The sequence below is a fragment of the Pteropus vampyrus genome, unplaced genomic scaffold, assembly GCF_000151845.1.
Source record: "Pteropus vampyrus isolate Shadow unplaced genomic scaffold, Pvam_2.0 Scaffold146, whole genome shotgun sequence".
Classification (NCBI taxonomy): Eukaryota; Metazoa; Chordata; class Mammalia; order Chiroptera; family Pteropodidae; genus Pteropus; species Pteropus vampyrus.
In genome coordinates, this window is record NW_011888927.1 from 22,292 (window position 1) to 44,993 (window position 22,702).

The 22,702-nt window shown below is 32.4% G+C and overlaps 1 protein-coding gene across 2 annotated transcripts in view; it reads right to left on the reverse strand.

The window, feature by feature from the left end:
- The window catches only part of LOC105298165 (neurobeachin-like protein 1), a 104,329-nt gene that overhangs the window by 20,420 nt on the left and 61,207 nt on the right, over positions 1-22,702 (reverse strand). For both annotated transcript variants that reach the window (XM_023536009.1, XM_023536008.1), the window contains 10 exons: positions 22,553-22,641; positions 19,908-20,483; positions 19,381-19,553; positions 18,432-18,585; positions 18,020-18,148; positions 12,759-13,064; positions 12,520-12,669; positions 10,772-10,929; positions 5,163-5,287; positions 4,123-4,249 (listed from right to left, as the gene is read on the reverse strand). In XM_023536009.1, coding sequence (XP_023391777.1) covers positions 4,123-4,249; positions 5,163-5,287; positions 10,772-10,929; positions 12,520-12,669; positions 12,759-13,064; positions 18,020-18,148; positions 18,432-18,585; positions 19,381-19,553; positions 19,908-20,483; positions 22,553-22,641 — 1,987 coding nt within the window. The remainder of the gene's footprint in view (positions 1-4,122; positions 4,250-5,162; positions 5,288-10,771; positions 10,930-12,519; positions 12,670-12,758; positions 13,065-18,019; positions 18,149-18,431; positions 18,586-19,380; positions 19,554-19,907; positions 20,484-22,552; positions 22,642-22,702) is intronic.

The window sequence follows — 22,702 nt, forward strand, 5'->3', positions numbered from 1 at the left end:
AGGGACAGTCTTCTGGTGGCCCAGGTGAATTTTTAACTGCCAAGTACAGAAATGAGGACTTCTGCCACTCACAGAATATTAAAGAAGATCCTTCAAGCTAGCTGTTCTCTCGTCCTAGCTATTTCACATAAGTCTCATTTTCAGGATAGCAATACCTAAGTCTAATTTTATTTCCAAGGGATTTCCATGAGGAAGCTTTACATGTATCCCCAACCTATCTGATAATATTGCAACCCTTAATTTAAAGCTAAGTTTTAAAAATAATTTAAAAATTAAGACTGTTTTCTTAAAACAGTGAAATTCCAGTGTTTATTATGATGAAATGGAGAAATAAGGGACCTAAGAATGTAAGCAGTCTAAATGTTATTAAAAGTCTATGAAAAAAAGTGTTTTGGCTTCTCAATTTAAAATGATTGAGACTGACGTCCATTGAAGTCAGTAGTCATTAAAGAAAAAAAAATTTCCTAATAAAAAGCTAATATACTAAAGATAGCTTCCTAAATAACTACCCTAACCAAGTTTCCTGAAAATAATTAAAGAAATTTTTTAAAATTATTAAAATTATATGAACAAAAAGTCTGCTTATGCCAATAAAGGACTATTAAAACTGATCAATTTGTAATATTAAAATAAATTACAAAGAAATATTTCCTACATGTAATTTATAACCCAAACAAAGTAATGTTCATAAATTATATATTTAGAACTTAGCTACTCATTCTTGGCTAAATGTGAGGCTTTACAAACACAGAAAATAAATTCAGGGCAGATGTGTAAATCACCAAATTTGAATGCATTCCCTAAGCAATATATACATCCATGGGCAAAGAGTGGCAGTCTTACTGGATCAAGAGGTTTAAACTCAAACACAAACTAATCCTGGCTGACCACTAAGCTCTACTTACCCAGGGGCAAACTCTAGTAGGCCAGGCTTTAAAAACAAAATAAAACAAACATCCAAATGAGTACAGACATCACTTGCAACACACTGCAGGTAGAACAGATTCTATAGAATTAGTCTAAGCAAGTCACTAAACTAACAAAATATATATATATATATAACAACAACAACCACTATTGAGAGAGGGGATCAGAAACCAGTGTGGCTATGATTTATTACCTAAAATGCACAGTTTTCAAAAAAAAAATTCTGTGACATACAAAGAAACAACAAGTCATAAACACAAAAGCAGTAAAAAGAAACTGTTTTTGGGAGACTGCAGATGTTCAACTTAGTAGATAAAGACCTCAAAGTAGCTACCATAATACATTAAAAGAACTAATGGAAACTATGTTTAAAGAACTAAAAATGTATTATGGTAATATATTCTAGTCAAACAGAGATTATCAAAAAAGATAGAAATTTTATATATATATTTTTAAAAAGGGACCAAATGGAAAATTCTGGAATCAGAAAGTACAATAATTAAATGAAAAATTCACCAGAAGAACTCAACAGCATATCTGAACTTGCAGAAGAAGCAGGGCTCTTGAAGACAGATCAAAAGAAATTATCCAATCTGAAGAAAACAAAGAAAAAAGAATCAAGCACAATGAAAGAGCCTCAAACAAAACAACATATGTGCAAAGGGAGTCCCAGAAGGACAGGACAAAGAAAATGGGCCAAAAATATATTTGAAGAAATAATGGCTGACATATTCCCAAATATGAAAAAAAATGACACATCTAGGAAGTTCAATGAACTCTAAGTAGGGTAAAAAGATATCTATACATAAACATAAATCCAAGGTGTTGAAAGCCATGGACAGAAAAGAATAACCTAAAAGTACCACAATACAGGACATGATAATAAGATTTATAGCACACTTCTCATCAGAAAGAGTGGAAGCAAGAAGGTAGTGAGATGACATATTCCAAATGCTAAAAGCAAAGAACTGTCAAACAAGAATTCTATATCCAGAAAAACTATCCTTCAAAAAAGAAAGCAATTATGCTGAGACAACTAGAAAACCACATGCAAAAGAATGAATATGAACCTCTATATCAAGCCATATACAAAAATTAACAGAAAATAAATCAAAGACTTAAATGTAAGAGATAAAATATAAAACTCTAAGAGAAAAATAAACAGGACTTCATCAAAATTTAACAAAGGATAGCAACAACAAAGTGAAAAAAATCCATTCAATGGGAGCAAAATTTTTCAAATCATATATCTGATAAGAGATTTGTATCTAGAATATATAAAGCCTTACAATTCAATAACTAAAAGACAATTCAATTAAGAAATGGGCAAAGGATGTGCATAAAGATTTCTCAAAAAAATACATATAAATGGCCAAAAAACACATGAAAAGATGCTCAGCTCCTTAGTCATTAGGGAAATGCAAAGAAAAATCATGAGATACCACATTGACTCTTCTAAGAAGGTATAAATTGAAAAAAAAAAAAAAAAAAACAGAATAACAAAAGTTAGGGTGAATGTGGAGAAATTAGAACCCTTACACATTGCTTGGAGAAATGTATAATGGAATAGTTATTGTGAAAACAGTTTCACAATCCTCAAAATGTTATTCAAAGGATTACCATATGATCAGCCAGTCCACTTCTAGGTATATACACAAGATAACTGAAAACATATATTGACACAAAACTTTGTAACATGAATATTCAAGGCAGTGTTATGCACAATAGACAAAAAGTAGAAACAACTTTATTGTCCATCAACTGATAAATGGATAAAAAAGGTGGTATATCTAACAACGAAACATTATTTATTCATAAAAAGGAATGAAGTACTGTTTCATGCTACTACATGGATGAACCTCAGAAACATTATACTGAATGAAATAAACCAGACACAAAAGGCCACATATTGTAAGAAATACATAAAATGTTGAAAATAGGCAAATCCATAGAGAGAGAAAGCCAATTAGTGGCTGCCAAGGAATGTGGGGAGGGGAAAATTGGGACTGACTACTAAGAGGTACAAGATTTCCTTTTTGGGGGATGGGAATGTTCTGGAACAAGGTAGTGGTGATGTTGCATAACTGTGTGAATATACTGAAAACCATTAAATTTTACACTTTAAAATAGTAAATTTTGTTATGTGAATCTCAATTTCCAAAAAATGTATCTTATTAATTTTTTAAAAAGTAGACAAAAATGAAGGCAAAATAAAGACCTCCACAGATAACAGAGATTTTGTGACTATCAGACCTTCCTTGTAAGAAATAGTAAAAGAAGTCCTTCAGGCTAAAAGGAAATGACACCAGATAATAATTTGAATATACACAAAGAAATAAAGTATATAAATGTGGTAATTATGTAGCAAATATAAAAGAAAGTAATAGTTATATAGTTTTCATTTAACTGATTTTAAGACAAGTGCATAAAATAGTAACTATAAAACTGTAATGTTGGGCTTAAAATATATAAAGTTCTAATATTTATGATAATAACATAAAGGAGAGCTAAGGAAATGAAAATATATTTGCTTAGGGGAAGTTTTAAACTAAAATTCAAAATTTTTAAATATATCTAAGGCTCTTCCTTAGGGAGGTTTAGTAATTTGTATCTTTCAAGGAATTTGTTCATTCCATTTAGGTTCTAAAATTTACTGGCAAAAAGTCATCAGTATTTCTTTTTAATCATTTTAATATTTGTAGCATTATCTCCACTTTCATTCCTGATACTGGTAATTTTTTTCTTTCTTTCTTAACCAGCCTAGAGGTTGATTGTTTTGTTATCTGTTTTTTTAACAAACAGCTTTAGATTTTTTAGATCTTTTTGTTTTTTGGTTTTCTCTTTCATGAATTTCTGATTTTCTTTATAATTTCTTCCTCATGCTTAAGAGTTTATACTTCGTGCTATTTGAACAGATTTAGCTACATACCATAAATTTGATATGCTATGTTTTCATAATCACTCAACTCAAATACTTTCTAATTTCAAGGTCTAGCTCCAAGTTATCACAGTTTTAAGAAATCTCCCTCAATAAACTCAGTTAACACTGACGGACTCCTAACAGCTAATACAGTATTAACTGTTAGATCTTGGAAATGTACAGTATTAAAATTTCGAGCAAGTATCCTCCACAATTTCACAATCCTATTTCTCAGAACAAAATAATTTTAAATTCTTTCAAATACATATACATACATATTTACTCTGGCTGTTATTTCCTCTTCAGGAAGATCTAATTTATCTTCCTCCATATCACTAACTTTTACTTGTTTCACTACTTCCAAAAGCAATGAATCACTGGAAGGCTGTGAATGTTGGACACCTGTTTAATATTTAAACACAAAATATTTATTAAACACAAAGTAAAAAAAATCATATTATAGCTCTTCTGTAAGTTATGACTGTTAATTATATGATAATAATGTATATTACAAGTAAAGAAGGTACTAAGCTCTCTTGATGAATTTTATGGTATCAACTGTATTGGCCAATATATTAAAGCAACTTTAAAAAATAAGATTTAAAAACTGGTACCCATTCATCTATAACTTGGTTATTGAATACAAGGTATACGGGTGGCTATGGTAACTACAATTTAGTATATCATGATTTGCCAATGACTCTAAACGATCAATATTTTGGGGTATTTCGCAGACCTCTCTTCAAAAAAGGAGACATGCCAAGTCAGATGGTTAGTAAAGAATGGCTTCCTAAAGAACTGTAGAAACTCTTTAAAATAGGTTTTAGAAATACAGCGAACCTATTTATTTTTAAGCACTTTTTTCTAGAAAAAGACAATGGCCCATCTAAGATACTGTGTGTCTAGAATTCCGTAAGAACACATCATAAAAGAAAAGCCTAAAGAGTTGCTAAAATTTCTAAATATATTTAACTTTAGACTAAGCCTTGGTAAGCGAAAGGCCAAGGGAAAAGGACCATTGTTTCACTGTGCCATAATGGATATAAGGAACGACACGTTTCACATGAACAATAGCATAACTTCATGGTTTTAAATTGTTTTTGTTTGAAAAATTATAATCAATTGAAATAGAAAGTAATATTAGATTTAGGCCAAAGGTAACAGCATTTAACATATACAACCAACCGTTTAAATATCAATTCTAAAATGTCACCATTCTTTCATGAGTAAATAATTTTTAAACAATTAATAAAACAGTAACTGACCCCAACAACACCCTTGCTATCTTCAACAAGTAACAGCCATTAGAACTCACCTAGATTATCTCTCAGGGCACTAGCTTCACCGTGGGTTTTGAAGTTATAATTAGGCACCAATTTAAGTCTCATGCGGGAATAATTTTCTACATTAGCTAGTTTCCAATGAACTGGATTTTGTTTCCTATTAATATTCATAAATAAAAAAGAAAAATTATTTAGCTTAAAGTTACAAAGATTAAAACAGAGTAAGAAAGCATTAGGTATTTAACATCTGGTTAACACAATTTTATAAAAACATTCACATTCATTTTCTCACTTGATTCAAATAACCCTAAGAGAAAACCAATGTTGAGTATGGGTATCTATAGTTTATACATGAGGTATCTAAGACAGACTAAATTATTTGCCCAAGGTGTCATGTGATTTACAGGTAGCAGAAATATGATTTGAACATAAACCTTCAGATTTACAGCTTATCTTTTACTCTTTCATTGTTATATGGAAGTTCTTAACCAGTTATACAAATTTATTCCAAATATAGTTTTCAAAATAAAGTAATCACTTATATACGAATAAAGACAATATAATTGCAAATAGATCAAAGATCTAAATGTAAGAATTAAAATTCTTAGAAGAAAATATGGGGTAAATCTTCATGACCTTAGATTTAGGAATAGTTTCTTAGATATGACATCAAAAATACAAGCAACAAAGGAAAGAAACAGATAAACTGGACTTCAAAATTCAAAACTTTTGTGCACCAAAGGCCACCATCAAGAAAGTGAAAAGACAACCTACATATTTACAAATAATATATCTAATAAGGGTCTATTATTGAGAATATAAAAACTCTTACAACTCAGCCACAAAAAGTTAAACAATCCAGTTTAAAAATAGGCACAAGGCTTAAATAGATATTTTTCCAAAGGAAATACACAACTGGCCAACAAGTACATGAAAAGATGGTTGATGTCATTAGGAAAATGTATCAAAATCATTAGATACCACTTTACAACCACTAGGATGCTCATAATTAAAAAAAAAAAAAGGAAAATAATAAGTATTGCTAAGGTTGTGGAGAGACTGAAACCCTCAAATATTGCTTATGGGAATGTAAAATGATACAGCTGCAATAAAAAACAGTTCAGCAATTCTTCATTAAATTATAAATTAAACACAGAATGACCATACGAGCCAGCAATTCTATTCACAGGTATAAACCCAAGAGAATTAAAAATAGGTGTTGACACAAATACTTGTTCACAAATGTGCATAGCAGTACTATTCACAACAGCCGCAAGAAAAACAATCCAAATGTCCTTTACCTGATAGACAAAATGTGGTATAACCATATAAAGGAGTATTATTCAGCCATAAAAGGAAAGGAGTACTGATAGATGCTACAACATAATAAATAATTCTCTTATGCAATGTGAAAGAAGCCAGACACAAAAGACCATATATTATATGATTCCATTTATATGAAATATCTAGAAAAGGCAAATCCAGAGAGTCAGAAAGCAGACTCGTGGTTGCCAGGGACTGGGGAAAGGGATAACAGGCAGTGACCAGTTAATGAGTCCAGAGTTTCTTTTTGATGTGATGAAAGCATTGTTAAGCTGTACAGTGGTGGTGATTACATAACATTATAAATGTACTTAATGCCACTCAACTGTACATTTTTAAATAGTTAAAATTTTATATTATGTGTATTTTACCACAATAAAAAAGGACTGTAAAAAAAATCTAACATAACACAATATAATATTATTCAGCAAAACAGTGACAGAATCGAATAAAAAAAATTGTAAAATATTCAAACACAAAGCATCACTAACCCTAGTTCAAAGAGGCAGTAAGACAGAAGGAAACTGACTCAAAACAAATTCTATATCACAGGATAAAAGGAAAGGAAATAAATCCATGGCGAAAAACATATATACACAAAGCTCTAAATATACCAGACCTATAATTTATCAAAGATAAATCAATTAAAAGCAATCTTTTATAAAAATTTTTTGTTGGTTTTTGAGGAGGGATAAAGAGATAAGTCTCTGTTCTTAAGGAGCAGAGTTTGGGAGACAGATATATAAACTACACCATAATTCAGAATGTAAAGAACTCTAATGGTAGAGATAAAAACTAATTCAGGTATATGTCTTGATTATCATTATGGTTATGAATATCCCCAAATTTGAAGGTAAGATAACTGAGGCTGAGAATGGCTACCTTCCTAAGGTCATGTAGCTTATAAATGTCAGAGTTGGGACTTGAACCCAGTGCCTCTGACTTCAATACCCATTTGCCCTAACACTGGTGTCTTACTTGATCTTCTTTCTCAGTAACAAAAACTCAACTCCAGATCCTTGGTATGCCTTGATTTCTGCTACCAGATTGATGCTACTATGGAGTTCTTGCTTATTGCCCCTGTCTTTTGCCACTGGGCTCCACCTTACTAGCAAAACTAACTACATGCTGCTGGCATATGTCAGTGAATTGGCATGGTTCTTCATTCTGAAACCACACAGCCAATTAGTAGTCTTCCTATGGCAACTAGGACCTTCTCTGTCTTATGCTAAGATCTCAGATGCAGGCCACATTATGGTTTCTTCTTCAGCACCAGGTCCAGGGAACAGCTCCAATAACCTCCGTACTGGCAACTACCACTCACTGTTTCATCTGAAATGCTCTTTCAGGTACCATAGTATAATGGTCAATTTTACATTTTTGGTTTTAAGTAAACAAAACTCAAATTACTTATAAGTACATAAGATATATGTTAGCATTCATAACTTGCAACTTCGGGAGTGCATTTAATCTGGTTGGATCCAGAGGCTTAATTAAATAATTCCACCAGAAATCATTTTCCCACATGATGGCTGAGATGGCTACCCACAGCCTGAGACTCATGTTCTGTTAGCTTGGTGATCCCTAAAGACACAATTTACCCTGACAGCACCAGTAATAAAGTATCAGGGAACAGTGACAGCCTGACATTTGAATCTGTGATACTTTTGTGATGAGGTAGGTTGGGAGGGGCTGTATTAGAGTGGATTCCTCACAAAAAGGAAGGGCTTTAGTACCAGAAGGAGGAGGATGTGGTGCTAGAAACCCAAAAATAACAAGAGTTCCTGCAGCTAGCATCCTCAAGAGAACTCTCACAACTGACAAATAACCTGAGGCCTGTTGTGGGATAGAACCATCATTCCCCTTGGTAGTGCCTGAACTCAGTTTTCCAGAAGAGTCAACAAAAGCCTCAGATTATACTTCACCTACTTCCTCACTGTCCCTTTTCTAACAAATAGGTTTCAGGGACACATATGCAAACTGGGTCCAGGAATAGCCTTGGGGTGCCCTGAAATGCCCCAGGACTGCTATGCAAATAAAATCCTAGCACTAAGTCCAGGTTACAATTGTAACCCTATCTCTACGATGCCTATAGTGCAGCCTATTTTATGATGGCTTTACTGAATGTGTAGCAAACGAATATTTTAAAGAAAAAACCTGAATGTGATAAAATGGGCACTTCCTTAATTTTTGCAAACAAATGAGATCCTGTTGTTCACTTCATCCATGAGGAATTCCTTTGCAATTCTTGTGTGAGATGCTAGGTTTTCTTTCATTTATTGTTTTATTTTTGTCCCACCACCATTTTTTTATTCCCATCACCAACACCTCCTTTGGCAATCTTCGACTTCTTTATATCTATGTGTCTATTTCTATTTTGTTTTCTTTATTCATTTGTTCTATTTCTTTAGATTCTCTAGGTAAGTGAAATCATACAGTTATTTGTCTTTCTCTGACTTATTTCACTTAGCATAATACCCTCTAGGTCCATTTATGTTGTCACAAATGGCAAGATTTCATTCTTTTATATTTCTAAATAATATTCCATTGTGCATGTGTGCAAGCGCAGACGTGTATGTGTGTGTATACACACACCACATCTTCTTTATCCATTTATCTATTGATGGACATTTAAGTGGCTTCCATATCTTGGCTATTATCAGTAATGCTGCAATGAACATAGGGGTGCATATACATTTTTGAATTATTGATTTTTTCTTTGGATAAATGTCCAAAAGTAGAATTACCGGATTTATGGCAAGCTCTATTTTTAATTTTGTGAGGAATCTCCATACTGTTTCCCATAGTGGCTGCACTAATTTATAATACCACCAATAGTGTATGAGGGTTCCTTTTTCTCCACATCCTTACCAGGACTTATTTGTTGATTTACTGATGATGCCCATTCTGACAGGTGTGTGGCGATATCTCATTGTGGTTTTAATTTGCATTCTCATGATGATTAGTGGTGATATTGAGCATCTTTTCATATGTCTGTTGGCCATATGTATGTCCTCTTTGGAGAAATGTCTATTCAGGTCCTCTGCCTATTTTTTAATTGAATTTTTCTTTTTCTGGTGTTAAGTTGTATGAGTCATTTATATATTTTATTTTATATTTTAACTATTACACATTTAAAAGGATATACAGATTTCATGCAATCCCTATTAAATACTGCTAGTGTTCTCAGAATTAGAACGAATCCTAAAATTTACATGAAACCACAAAAGACTCCAAGTACCCAAAGAGATTTTGAGAAAGAATAAAGTGGGAAGTACCACTCTTCCTGGTATCAAACTACACTACAAAACTACAATTATCAAAACAGCAAGATACTGGCATAAAAACAAATATATACATCATTGGAATAGAATAGACAGCCCAGAAATAAATCTTTACTTATATGGTCAATTAATTTACAATAAGAGAGGTAAGGATATACAATGGAGTAAAGACAGCCTCTTCAGCAGTAAGTAATGTTGGGAAAAAAATGCAATCAAATGAAATTGGACAACTTTCTTACACCATACACAAAAATAAACTCAAAATGAAGACTTAAATGTAAGACTCGAAACCATAAAACTCCTAGAATAAAACATAGGCTGCAAACTCTTTGACATCGCTCTTAGCAATATCTTTCTGGATGTCTCCTCAGGCAAGGGAACAAAAGCAAAACAGGACTACATCAATCCAAAAAGTGTTTGCACAGCAAAGGAAATCATTAACAGAACAAAAGACAACCTACTGAATAGGAGAAGATATTCACAAATGAAACATCCAATAAGAGATTAATATCCAAGATATATAAGGAACTTAGACACTAGTTTCACTTGGATTCTAAAATTCATACACTTTTTTAACATTCATTTTGCAGCCAAATGAGTATGGGCCAAGTGATTACAATCTCTGCCAGCACTTTCTTTCCTCCATTGTTTGTTTTCCAAAGGTCATCACTGGTAATAGTTGAACAGGTTTCTTTGTCTTAATCCCTGCATTTTACATATCTTAATGATACCCCAGAGAATATTTTAAATCTTAAATTTTAAAAATTTAATGATTGCTTTAGCATTTTTGCATGTCTTTAAAAACTGTAAACCTAATTCTAATGGATGCATAATATTCCAAAAAAAGGATGTATATCTTCATGATTCACTTCACATATATATATATTCTTCACCCATTTCTCCCACCTCCCATTCTTTTATATATTGAATGTATTTTTTTTTTTTTAACTGGATTGGAGAGGCCATTGGCTTAAAAAGTTCTAGACCAGAGTTCTAAAGATAAAAGGACACTTAAATAAATAAAAGACTTCTACCTTTCGGCCCAAGGTCCCCTTTCACATGTAAGATAGAGTTGAATTGCCTTCCAGCGTCTCAGAGTGGCTAACTGTTGACTGCTAAGTTGTTTAAGCATATTATTATACCTCAAGTTCTCTTGGCGTGCTTTTCGATTAAATGGCTCCACAAAAAACTCCTGAAAGAAAAAGCAATAAAAAGTACCAATGAATCACATATTCTTATTGCATTTGCTATGACTTATAGAACAACAGTGACTGGAAGTGACGAGAGAAGAAATTCCTGTCTAGTTCTCTATTTTGAAGGAAAGCATTCAGTTTTTCACCTTTTTATATGAACTTGGCTATAGGATTTTTGCAGAAATAGAGGTAGTTCTCTTCTATTCCTAGTTTGCTGAGAAATGTGATCATAAATAAATGATAAATTTTGTCAAATATTTTTTTTTGCATCTATTTTTCTTGATAAGTCTGTTAATGTGGTCCGTTATGTTGATTATCAAATATAGAACCAGCTTTGCATTTCCAACATAAACTCTACCTGGCTGTGATTTTATATATATATATATATAAAAAATATATTTTATATTTATAAATATGTAAAATATATGTTTTATATATTTACATATAATTATAATATATAAATATAAAATATTTATATGTAAATATATAAAATATACATTATAGATAACATATAAATATATAAACATATAAATTTATATATTTAAATATATAAAATTTTTCTAATTACACACACACACACACACGCACGCACACACACACACACACACTCTACTAGATTTGGTTTCTAATTACGAGCCTCAGAGATATTGGTCTATAGTTTTCCTGTACTATTTTTGTATGGTTTCAATATAAGGGGAATACTGCTCTCATATAATGAGTTGGGAAGTGATCTCACTTTTCTATTTAAGAGATTGTGAGGAACTGGTGTAAATTCTCCATTAAATGTTTGGTAAAATTTTCTAGCAAAACAGCCTGGCCTAGAGTTTTCCCTTTTGGAAAGTTTTTAACTATAAACTCAGTTTCTTTAATAGAGGACTATCCTGGTTATCTATTTATTATTGAATTAGTTTTGGATATTTGTATTTGTCAAGAAATCGATCCATTGCATTTATAGCATCTTATTTATGTGTATAGGTTGGTTTGTAGTTTTCCTTTACTATCATGTTGATGTCTGAGGAGTCAGTGTGATACCACCTCTTTCATTTCTAATATTAGCAATTTTTAACTATTCTTTTTTTTGCCTTGTCAATCTAGCTAGAAATTTTATTAATATTTTGAAGAACTAGATTTGAATTACATTGAGTTTCTCTATTGTTTTACTACTTTCAATTTCATTGATATCTGCTCTTTATTGGTTTCTTATTTAAAAACTAATTTGGATTAGATTCCTTTTTCTAGTTTCTTAAGGCAGAAGCTTAAATTATTAATTTGAGGCCTTTCTTCTTTTCTAATATAAATATTTCATGCTATAAATTTCCCTGAGCACTGATTTATACCCTGACTCCTCAGAGAGATCCACTACCAGCTTAATAGACTACTTACATAATTACTATGTACAGAAAATATTGATATTAAATTTTTAATTGCTACTGATTGTTTTTCTTCCAATTCTGAAATAATTTTCAGACAAACAGTAGTAAATACTTTTTGTTTTCAAAGTTCAGACTTGTTATTACTCTCATTTGAATATTAAATGCTTGAAATCAACATTAAAAAACTGAATACTTAAAGTATTTAAAAATTTGTACCTGAAACTTGAGCTTGCTTTCTCCTCCTTCCCGGTCTCTTTTATGCATATTCACCATCAAGGCTTCATAACAATCCTTCCAATATATTGCCATGTTCTCATGACCATCATAAAATGTATGAGTTTCATACTGCTTCATGTAAGGTACAATCTTAAAAATATATGTATATACACAAAATTTAATATATACTTCTATAAAAATAATTTAGTAGAAAAACCTCAAAAAAAGATAAAACTTACATATTTTTCAATGTAAACTTGCCATTCATTTGAAATGCAATATTCTTGGAAATCTTCAAAAAATGAGGAACTACCATTGGTAAAAGGTAAAGAAGGCAGGTGTAAGTTCATGAAGAGAAGCTCATAAATTTTGGAAATGAGGGTACGGACAAGGGGAATCAGAAATGAGTAGATTTCTGTCTGGTCTTTGATTGACTGACTTAGAACATGTTCCAGCTTCCCTAAAATGTAACATGCTTCATCCTGATTTTCAATTACTTTCGTCTGAAGGAGGGTGTTTAGTTTAGCTGATGCCACTGCACAAACCTAGAGGAAAATAGATGAGAAAGAGCAGAATAAAGCAGACATTTAGTGATAGCAAAAGTTCTTTGGCTATTCTGGTTTTGTAAAAAAAAAAAAATTATAAAAGTAACACATGTTTAACGTGGAACAGAAAAGTTGTGGTGGATAATTAACCACCCAACATCCATTCTATTCCTTCTTATAGTCTGCAAGGATGGGGAATGATTCCATTTTTAGTTCCAACAACAGATCTTAAAGGTTATAAGCCAAAGTAGAGTATCCAATGCCTTGCCACAGTGACTAGTTCAGGTTATGAATCTTTTAGTCAACTCATGTCATTGTCTCTGTCACAGGGATTTATTCAGGGGTAGCCTTATCAATGCAATATCAGAACTTTTACATAATTGTTAATAATAATAAAGGGTCTCAGAATTTACCTCAAGTCCACAGTAATGAGTTAGTCTACCACAGTTTCATGAGATACTGGCAGAAGATATGAGACTCCTGGGTCAGAGACAAAGATCTACAACATTAGCAATAGCCAGAATATCAGTATTTACCCTGGATCCCCAAACTGCAATTCCCATATTAAGAGATGAACAGGACTAGATGATGCCTATACACACAATGGCTGCATTATAGGAAAGGAACTCCAAACACAGGGAATCCAAATCTTTTATATTGGCAGTAAGTGTGCCTGAATTTTGCCTCGGAAGGAGACACTACTTTAGTATACTGGACAGTAAACAAACCTGTCTTTTGTTCTAGAGGGAAGACATGATTTCTGTCTTCCAAAGTTGTTCACTATACACACATCCTCAGAAAAACAGTTCATAACAAAGGCATCTAGTGTCTCTATTCACAAGATATGCAGAAACACAAGAGATCCACGAAAGGCTGTCTACCAACAATGACTGCAGGAAGAAGCATTCTCTTTCTCTGGATGTGAACAAGGAAGCATGTAGCCCTGATTGCTATTGGCAGCCACTTTGCGACAATAAGGACAGCCAAGCTTACGACAAGCTGACACATAATGGAGAAAAGTGCTCTGAGAACAGCAAATAAAGGGAACTGGAGCCCTGGCTGAATTACACCTTAAACTCTCTTAACTATGGAATGTTCAATTATATGAGCCAATAAATCTTAACTAGGTCAGTTTTGGTTGATATTTTTGTTATTCAGAATCAAAAGCATTCTGATACATAAAGGTACATAGGAGACCAAGTCTTTGATCAGAAATCTAATTACCCTTAAAGTTTCCAAAATACATATTCAGATCACAAACCCATGTAAAGGAATACTCTGCATAACTATTAAGCTTTGGCCTTTAAATCTCAACATAGGAAGGAAAATTAGGTCACAAAGGAGCCTCCTTTTGTCCAGGCTAGAGAAAAATCTAAGCCTTAAAACCATAACAGGACAAACAATATAAAGTGCTTCCTTCTTTCTTAACCTATATCGCAATTTTGGATCTTACTGCTTTTGAAATAAAGAAAAGCAAGAGAAAAACTAAAGTATTAAAATCTGACATCACTTCAAGAACGTGTCTATGCCAAAAGTTGGCCTGAGCTGTATGTACATGTCTTTGAATGACAAGGCAACAAACAGACCTCAGGCACTCTTTCTATTCAAGCATTAAAGCAGCAAACAGCATTGGAGGAAACAATCTGTAAGATGACTCAAAACTTTGAACTTTTCTACTTTTAACTTTAGCTTCTACTTATGAACCTTCTCTATCCTCTTCAGATTTTCCCTAAACTCCCCTACTTTAGTCTTTGAATCTGACTAAAGCGGATTAATTCTAATAGAGGCCAACAAAGGTAAGAAACAAAGTCATACATTTTCCCACAATGCTAATATTCTGGGGGTTTCGTGCTATGTGTTTTTTTAAAATACTGTTTATATTGTTGCAGGAAGCGACACCTGATGGAGGGAATTGGATGCTCAGACAACTTCGTTAGAGGAAGGAGAATTTACTGCCTGCGGAGAGAGTGAGACTTTCACCAGAACCAAAACACGAGCTCCCTTTGGTTAGATTTCTTACTGCTTATATACTCTTGCAGCGTCTATGCAAGGGGTGCATGATTCCGAGGTTTCACATGTGCCTAATGATTCAGGATGGGGAAGAGGAGCTTCAGGTAGGGGGCTGCAAGAGGGAAGGAATTTCCAGACTACTGATCTTATCTATTTATAGGTCGTTTGCCTTGTAGAACCCGCAACCTTGGCGTTATTAACACTGTCATAGGATTCTCAAACGGAGAGATGGGACACCAAGGCTATAAGCAGAAAGCACTTATTGATGCCGGCACCAGGTCAGAGGATTCCTATCCAAAGGCTGAGCCCCGATTGTAACATAACAGGCAGTTTTATACAGTCTTGTTATTCCTATACAGATAAGGAAGAACATTAGTTGGTTGGCAAGCTATGAATCAACAGATGTGAGCTGGAGAGTCCTTGAGGTGGGGGAGGTAGTTATGGAAAAACAAGTTAGCTGGGAAGTCCTGGTGGGGGGAGGAGGGCAGTCAGGAATGGAATTTAACCAGCTGAGTCAGTTATTTCTGCAAGCCCTTTCCTTTGCATTTTTCAGATGCCTCCTCCCCTCTCTTAATATAAAAAACAGACTATTTGGGGCTTTGCTTTTAACTTAATATCATGGTATTAAATAAACTATAAATTTATATGTTTATTTAAAAGCATAAAGATACTTTTAATGAATACAAAATAATTTACTTGACCACTGCCTTAATTTTGGATGCACACACATACTTCATAGAGAGGGATGATCCTCCCTTATCATAAAGACTGCATTAGGGTCACCTGATAAAGTACCAAAAATACTGATGCCCTAGTTCTCCTTTTCTAATTTAATTATTATGGGTAATGCCCCACAAAGGTATTTATAAAAAGCTCCTCTAGGTCATTTCATGTGCAGTCAGTGATGAGAATCACCACTGGCAGAGCTAAGACAACTGGGAGAGTAGAAACCCAGAGAAAATCAAGACCATATACTACATCTTAATAAATGCAGCAAATCTAAACAATCATCCAGTCCCATTTGAGAGACAAGCTGGGAAAATTATGTAACATTTCCTACTACTAAAATATTGGCAATTAGCTAATATGTATGTGCCAAGCAAAAGAAGTTTGCTAGCCAGATTCATTTTGCAGGCAGCTCTATTTAAACCTCTACGAGGAAGAGGTTCCTTTTCCAGCCTCTCACATACACAGCCTCAGGAATATATGCTTTTATTTACAAAAGAATGAAATTAAACAAGTAGCTAGTTAGAAATATTTCAGATCACTAACTACTGTTATATAGGATCAGTCTTATCTGTAGGTGCTACATTCATTTATTTAACAAGTATTTATAGAGCCCTACTATGGGACAGGCACTGAATATTTAATGTTCAATAAATAAAACAGACATTTTATTTAGTAAAATTCATCAAGGAGAAAAACAGCAAGGGTGACTATAAGTGTAACAAAATATAATCCTAATACCCAAAATAACTACTTAGCATACTGCAGCTGCTTTAACAGCCATCAGGCTGATATTAATGAAAAAGCCAGAATAAGGATATTCTAATTCTTATTCTAATTCTAGGTAGAGAAAAGACGAAATCTACAGTGAACATCTACATGTACAAAGACTGTCGGTATTTTAGATAACTACCTTTGTTTTAGAGAAGAATTACTAAACGAGTATAATAACTTTTTTAAAGTTCTTAGTTCATATGTTTTCAAGATGCATTTAAAAGGCTATACAAGTCAAACTTCTACCACCCATGTAACACTATGCCAATTTTCTTGTTTAGCTTTTCGAAATTTTCCATGTTTTCCACAATAAACATGTGTTACTTTTAAGACTATGGAAAAAAAACTATCTTTAAAAAGTTAGTAACATGGGGAAATGAGTTTGATACAATTGTGAGAAATAAAAATACAAAATTATCAAAAGATATGATTTCAATTGTGAAAAAATATATGCATAGAAAAAATACTAAAATATTGACAGTTGATTTCTTTTAGGCTATGAAATGATGAATGAGTTATTTACTTTTTTCTCTTTATGCTTTTGTGTGTTTTCCACAATGAGCATGTGTTACTTTTATGAATAGAAAAAATATCTATTGAAAAGTACAGCCTTTTTAAAATAGAACAACCTTATGGAATTTTTAACTTCTTTGTGTTCTTGCCAACATTATAGCAAGTTTATGTATATTAGAAACCATCTTCACCCAGACCACCCCCTTAATCTCAAGTACTTAATATTCCAAAATCAAAAGAAAATAAAAAGGGCCAGGAAAATAGGTATGGGATGGATACATGCCATGACTAATCCAACTCAGGTAATCACAAGTATCCAAGGAAAATATAAAGATAACAAATTAAAATTCACATGGAACTTTCCCAACCTTTAAAATTTTAATTTAAAATAGGAATAATAAATATTCCTTGGGTCTATATTTTGTTTATCTTTATTTTGGAAAACTAGCACAATGCTAACACCTGATAGGTATTCAGTAAGTGATGACTGAAAAACTATAAAACAAAATGTAAAACTAGATTAGTGGGGTACTAAAGTAACTGAAAAAGATTCTAAAAGGAACAACTTAAAAAAAAATTTTTTTTCCTAAAAATGCAAGCCCTAAACCGCTCAAGTTGTAAATAGTCTATGCAAGCAGGATAGCCCCTAGCTGTACTAAATACAGATAATATGAGTAATGCCTTCTAATATAAGCTATGCATAAATCCTTTAAAAGGAAACATTATAATTATACTAGGTTATAAATATCAGGAAGAAATAATTAGCTGCCTTTTAAGCTTCTAATCTCAAAAAAATTAAGACTATTGTGAATTCGTAGATATTTTTGGAATAAAAAAATTAACAATACTAAAAACATTACCATTTAGTTATCACACAAATAATTCCTATGCCGCATGCAAGTATAGAAAATAACGTAAAAGAACTGACAAACCTGTAAATTACCCCTTCCAATAAATCCTAGAAGCAGCTGGATTTGAATCTGAGAGAGTTTTACCCATACTGGACTTTCAGAATACCAAACTGACAGACAGTCGAAGAGCAGCATCATATCCTCTAAAAGCTATCACAAAGGAAAAATTGAAAAAGAAAAACATTTAGTTCTTTAATCTATTGATGAGTTTTCCCCACGTAAAACAAATTATAAATATTTCAAAACTAGTTCAATGTCCAGTTGCCAAAAGAATTACCCTAGTAACAGCAAACAAAATCTATGACTATCACATCTTATCCATGGTTTATTGCATCTGATTAAATATTAATCTTCAAAAAAGAACGGGTACAAAATTTCTTTAAACAAAGTCCTTCATTACCAAAGAAATAATTTCAAAGAGATATTACTGTACCTTCTCAGTCCACATGTTTGAATTAACTAGTCCCTCTGACTGCAGAAAGTCCTGTATGATCAGCATGAGTCGGAAGGCATTCTGAGCAGTTACTGGATTAGTTTTTGCCTCTCTGTTTTCTGTGACTGCCCATTCCAACATCTTCTGTAGCAAACTAAGTGTAAAATAAAATCCTCTTAAAACCATTTTAAGTTTAGAAAAATAGTAGGGCATGAAAAAAAAACAATTATTAACAGGATTGTTATCTCCATAGACATGCTTACTGGCAGGTATCATAAAACATTTGTATAGAATTTAATAGCAAAGAAGCAACTTTCTAATTCTTGGAGTACCTATTTTTAATATACCCAATAATAAATGGCAAAATAAAAGTTAACCTGTTGACTATAAAAAGGCTATGAAAATAATTCACATTCCAGTCCCCTTAAGATACTTAAAAGTTTCTTTAAAGCTGAAATTGGAAAGGTTAGAAAAGAAAGCCTTATTATGCCTTACAGTGGGTCTAGCTATGTAGAAAAACAAAGAAGAAATTCTCTCCTAGTGAGCTATTATTATAGTGTTCTATCTTATGCAGGAAACTCAATGCTTTAGAGAAGTAATTTCCATGAAAATAATATTCCATTCCTGTAGCACAAAAACACTAAAATTTGGACAAGACTGTAGAACACAAGTACTTAGATATTGCAGAAAACAACTTAAACAACAAGAACTATATAATCACTTAAAAATCAAATTAATTTAAGGCTTAAATTTCTTCACCATTGGAATTAGTTTTGGATTTCTCTCTAGATCCCACTAGAATGGCAACATAGAAAAGGGGCTGAGCACAAAGTTGCCATTTTTCTCTCTCCACAACTAGTGAATACTGAATAAATGTTCAATAACGAATATTATTTCAGACTCTTGCCTACTCCAAAAAGAAAGGGGGAGTCACCAACTGAAGGCTTACATTAGTTTTATTTCATCTGATGGTCGAAGTAGCTCACTGGATATTCCTGACTTAGTTAGTGCTGAAAACACTTGTCCCCGTTCAATCCAAGTATCATCGGATTTTTCTAGTCCTTTACACATTACATAGCTCAAAATATTTGTCAGCAATTGAAGAAGCTCCTCCTCACATCTCTATAAAAAATATAAAGTAATATTAAATCGTTGGAAGGAATGTTAAAAATATAAAGTAATATTACATCATTGGAAGCCATCACATATACAGATTGCAATCCTTTAAGGTATTATTAAAGTGTCTATATGAACCTGGAACTTTACTAGGTAGGTCCTAGAGATAAAAGGATGAATAAGACACTAGTTTGTTCTCAAGACACTCAAAAATTAGTAACATATAGGCTTCTAATGTCTTAGATCATGACACTTACAACATAAACATAATATGAAATTGTTAACAAGTACACATTTCTAAGGATTAGAATAATAGATATATAAAAATAAAAAAAGCATTTGGACAAATAAGTATTTTACCTCTTGGCTTTCAAGTAAAGAGAAGTCATCACTAAAGCCCATGTCATTTGTGATGCTACTTTCTTTGTCAGACTGCACAGAAAATGATTTAGTAGACTCTACTGGGGATGGTGTACTAGGCACACTATCTGGCATTTGACTTCCACTATCACTCAGTTCACACGAGTTGATTCCACTCAGATCTAAACTCAAATGTGAAGGGTTATTGTGCCAGAATTCTTCTTGATTATCTGATTTGAAAGACAATTCTCCCACAGAGCTATCTTCTTGAAATAGTGGTGTGTTTGAATCTAGAGAATGTCTATCCTCTAAACTCCACTGATCCAAAGATACATTAGCTGAGGCAAAAGAGTTGATTTTTTCATCATCTGTCTTTTCATCAAAGTTCCTTGTAGCATCTTCAGCTGATATATTTTTATCATTGTCTTTCATTAAGACAGCCCTATTGTGCTTATGAAGAGCACTTCCATTTTCAAAATTTGTTTTAAAAAAAAGCCTAACTAAAGTGTCTTGCCAACCCACTTGTTGAGATATTTGATGTGCTGCATCTGGCTGGGACTGTAAAATCTGTAAAATCTGTAAAGAGATTAAGAACACAAAATTCATCAAAAAGTACACAGTACTTTACATCAAAAGTACTTTCTTTTCAGTTATTTTAAGGACAAAGTAATGACAAACTTTCAGAGGGTATACTTTCAGAAGATTATATTTTCAACTGGATTAAAAACTATTTGGAGGGCAAACACTGTGTTTGTAACTAATCTGAATATTACTCATTATACAGAGTAAGGGTATACTCAAATATGTGCTGAAAGATAAAAAAGAAAAAAGGTAAATGATCCTCCACATGTCAACACACTCATGTTAATAATTTAATTTAGTCAGAGAGAACACATACATAGAATGAAGATATATTTTAAAATATAATAAAGATATATCTTTTTAACTAAACACTTTCCATGAGCATATAACATTTGGTTAGCAAATACTGAATATCTACCATGTGCCAGGCACAGTTCTGGCACTAGACTTAGGGGAATAAATAGGACACACAAGACACTAATAGAACCTAGGTGCCCCAAGGATAATGTTTCCCCATCTCACTTTTCCCCCAAAGTTAATGTTGCTTTTGTAAAACTGTTTTTTCATTAACTCTATATTGTACAAAGTAAACAAGACCTAAACTTTAATTCCAAAAAGTAATTCCAATAAGATAGATGTTGTTCTTTAGCTAGAATAAAAAATGGAAATTAAAAAGGAGATACTGACATGGCTATGGGTATGATCTCTACTATCCAACTTCACTTTTTTTTTTTTTTTGAAATAAAAACAAGTTCTCAAACACTATCAGAAATTCAGTTAAGATCTTTAAGACATTTTAACACAAAGCCAATAAACTCCTATGTAAACGAAAAGAACTTTAGCTGCCAGGGTTCAGTTAGAGTATCTCTTCTATCAGAATTTCTAGCAGGAGATGAATAATGTTGGTAGGAATTTCAACATCGACAGTTCTAATCTACACTGATGCTGATACAGTAATGAGTCACAATGACATCAAAAGTTTCTTTATTAATGCTATCAATCAGTGAGCTCTCATTATTCTGCAGGTTCTGAATACCAATTCTTTTCTTTTCCAGATTAAGCTTTGCTTGGCAAACTTTTCATGATTTCATTACTTGCAAATTTCCATAAAATTAGACTTATTGTATTTCTACTTAATATACACATAATGAATAAAAACTAGGCTGCACTCAAAACTGTTTCTAATTGCACACTGAAAGGAAAGGATACATTTACGTGTATTCAAGGCCAATTTGGCAAAATCCATCAAAATGTAAAAAGTGAATACCCTTTGACAACAGCAATTCCTACAGATGTATTACAAGTACATAAAAATATATGTATTAAAAAATGTTCTTAACGGAAGTTTATTAACATGGAAAAAGAGGGAACCATCTAAATGTCCATCAAAAGAGAATCATTTAACACTTTAGAGACTAGGCTAAAAATGAAAAACTATGTAGCCATTAAAGATATATAACCATATTTCCTGATGGAAAAATACTGTGACATAATTAGGAAGTCAATTAAAAAGAAAAGCAATGAAACCTTAAATACTAGACAGGTCAGTGGTTACCAGTGGAGTAGAGAGAATGTTATAATCAGGAAGAAGCAAGGAGAAGAACTAATTGTTGGCTTAGTTAAAGGTTAAATGGGTGCATTAAAGGCAAATCATTGCTGGAATATTCATAAAATTATAGAAAATTTTTTCCACGAAGTTCAAAAGATTCAGAAATTCTAAAATACGGTATATGTATTAGAAATGGTTATAATCATTGAAGGTCCTTAATACAGAAATTATTCTCTTATAATATACTTTTGATTCTGGAAAGGGCAGAATCAAAAGTATATTATAAGAGAATCAAAAAAATTCCAGGAACCCATGCAGCTCTCAGAACAAATTCATATACTGATTGCTTCTGAGTACATGAAGTTAATTCACCTCAAAAAAGGAAACAATTTATAAAATTATGTCATTTATAAAATAAATATTAAAATGTATATCTCTAGGTACGAAGTACTCTAGAAGTTATTCACAGTATAATAACATTGCTCTTTTTAAAGTATATCTTAAAAGTACTAACCTTTCTGCAGATGACTACTCTGACATTTATATGTGTTCTGTGAGATATATATACCACAGATAACAGGTCTCTAAAATTAACAGCAGGATCTACAGTGGGAAAAAGAAAAAACAAAAATTAAAAAATAAATTACAGAGATAACTGAAAAAA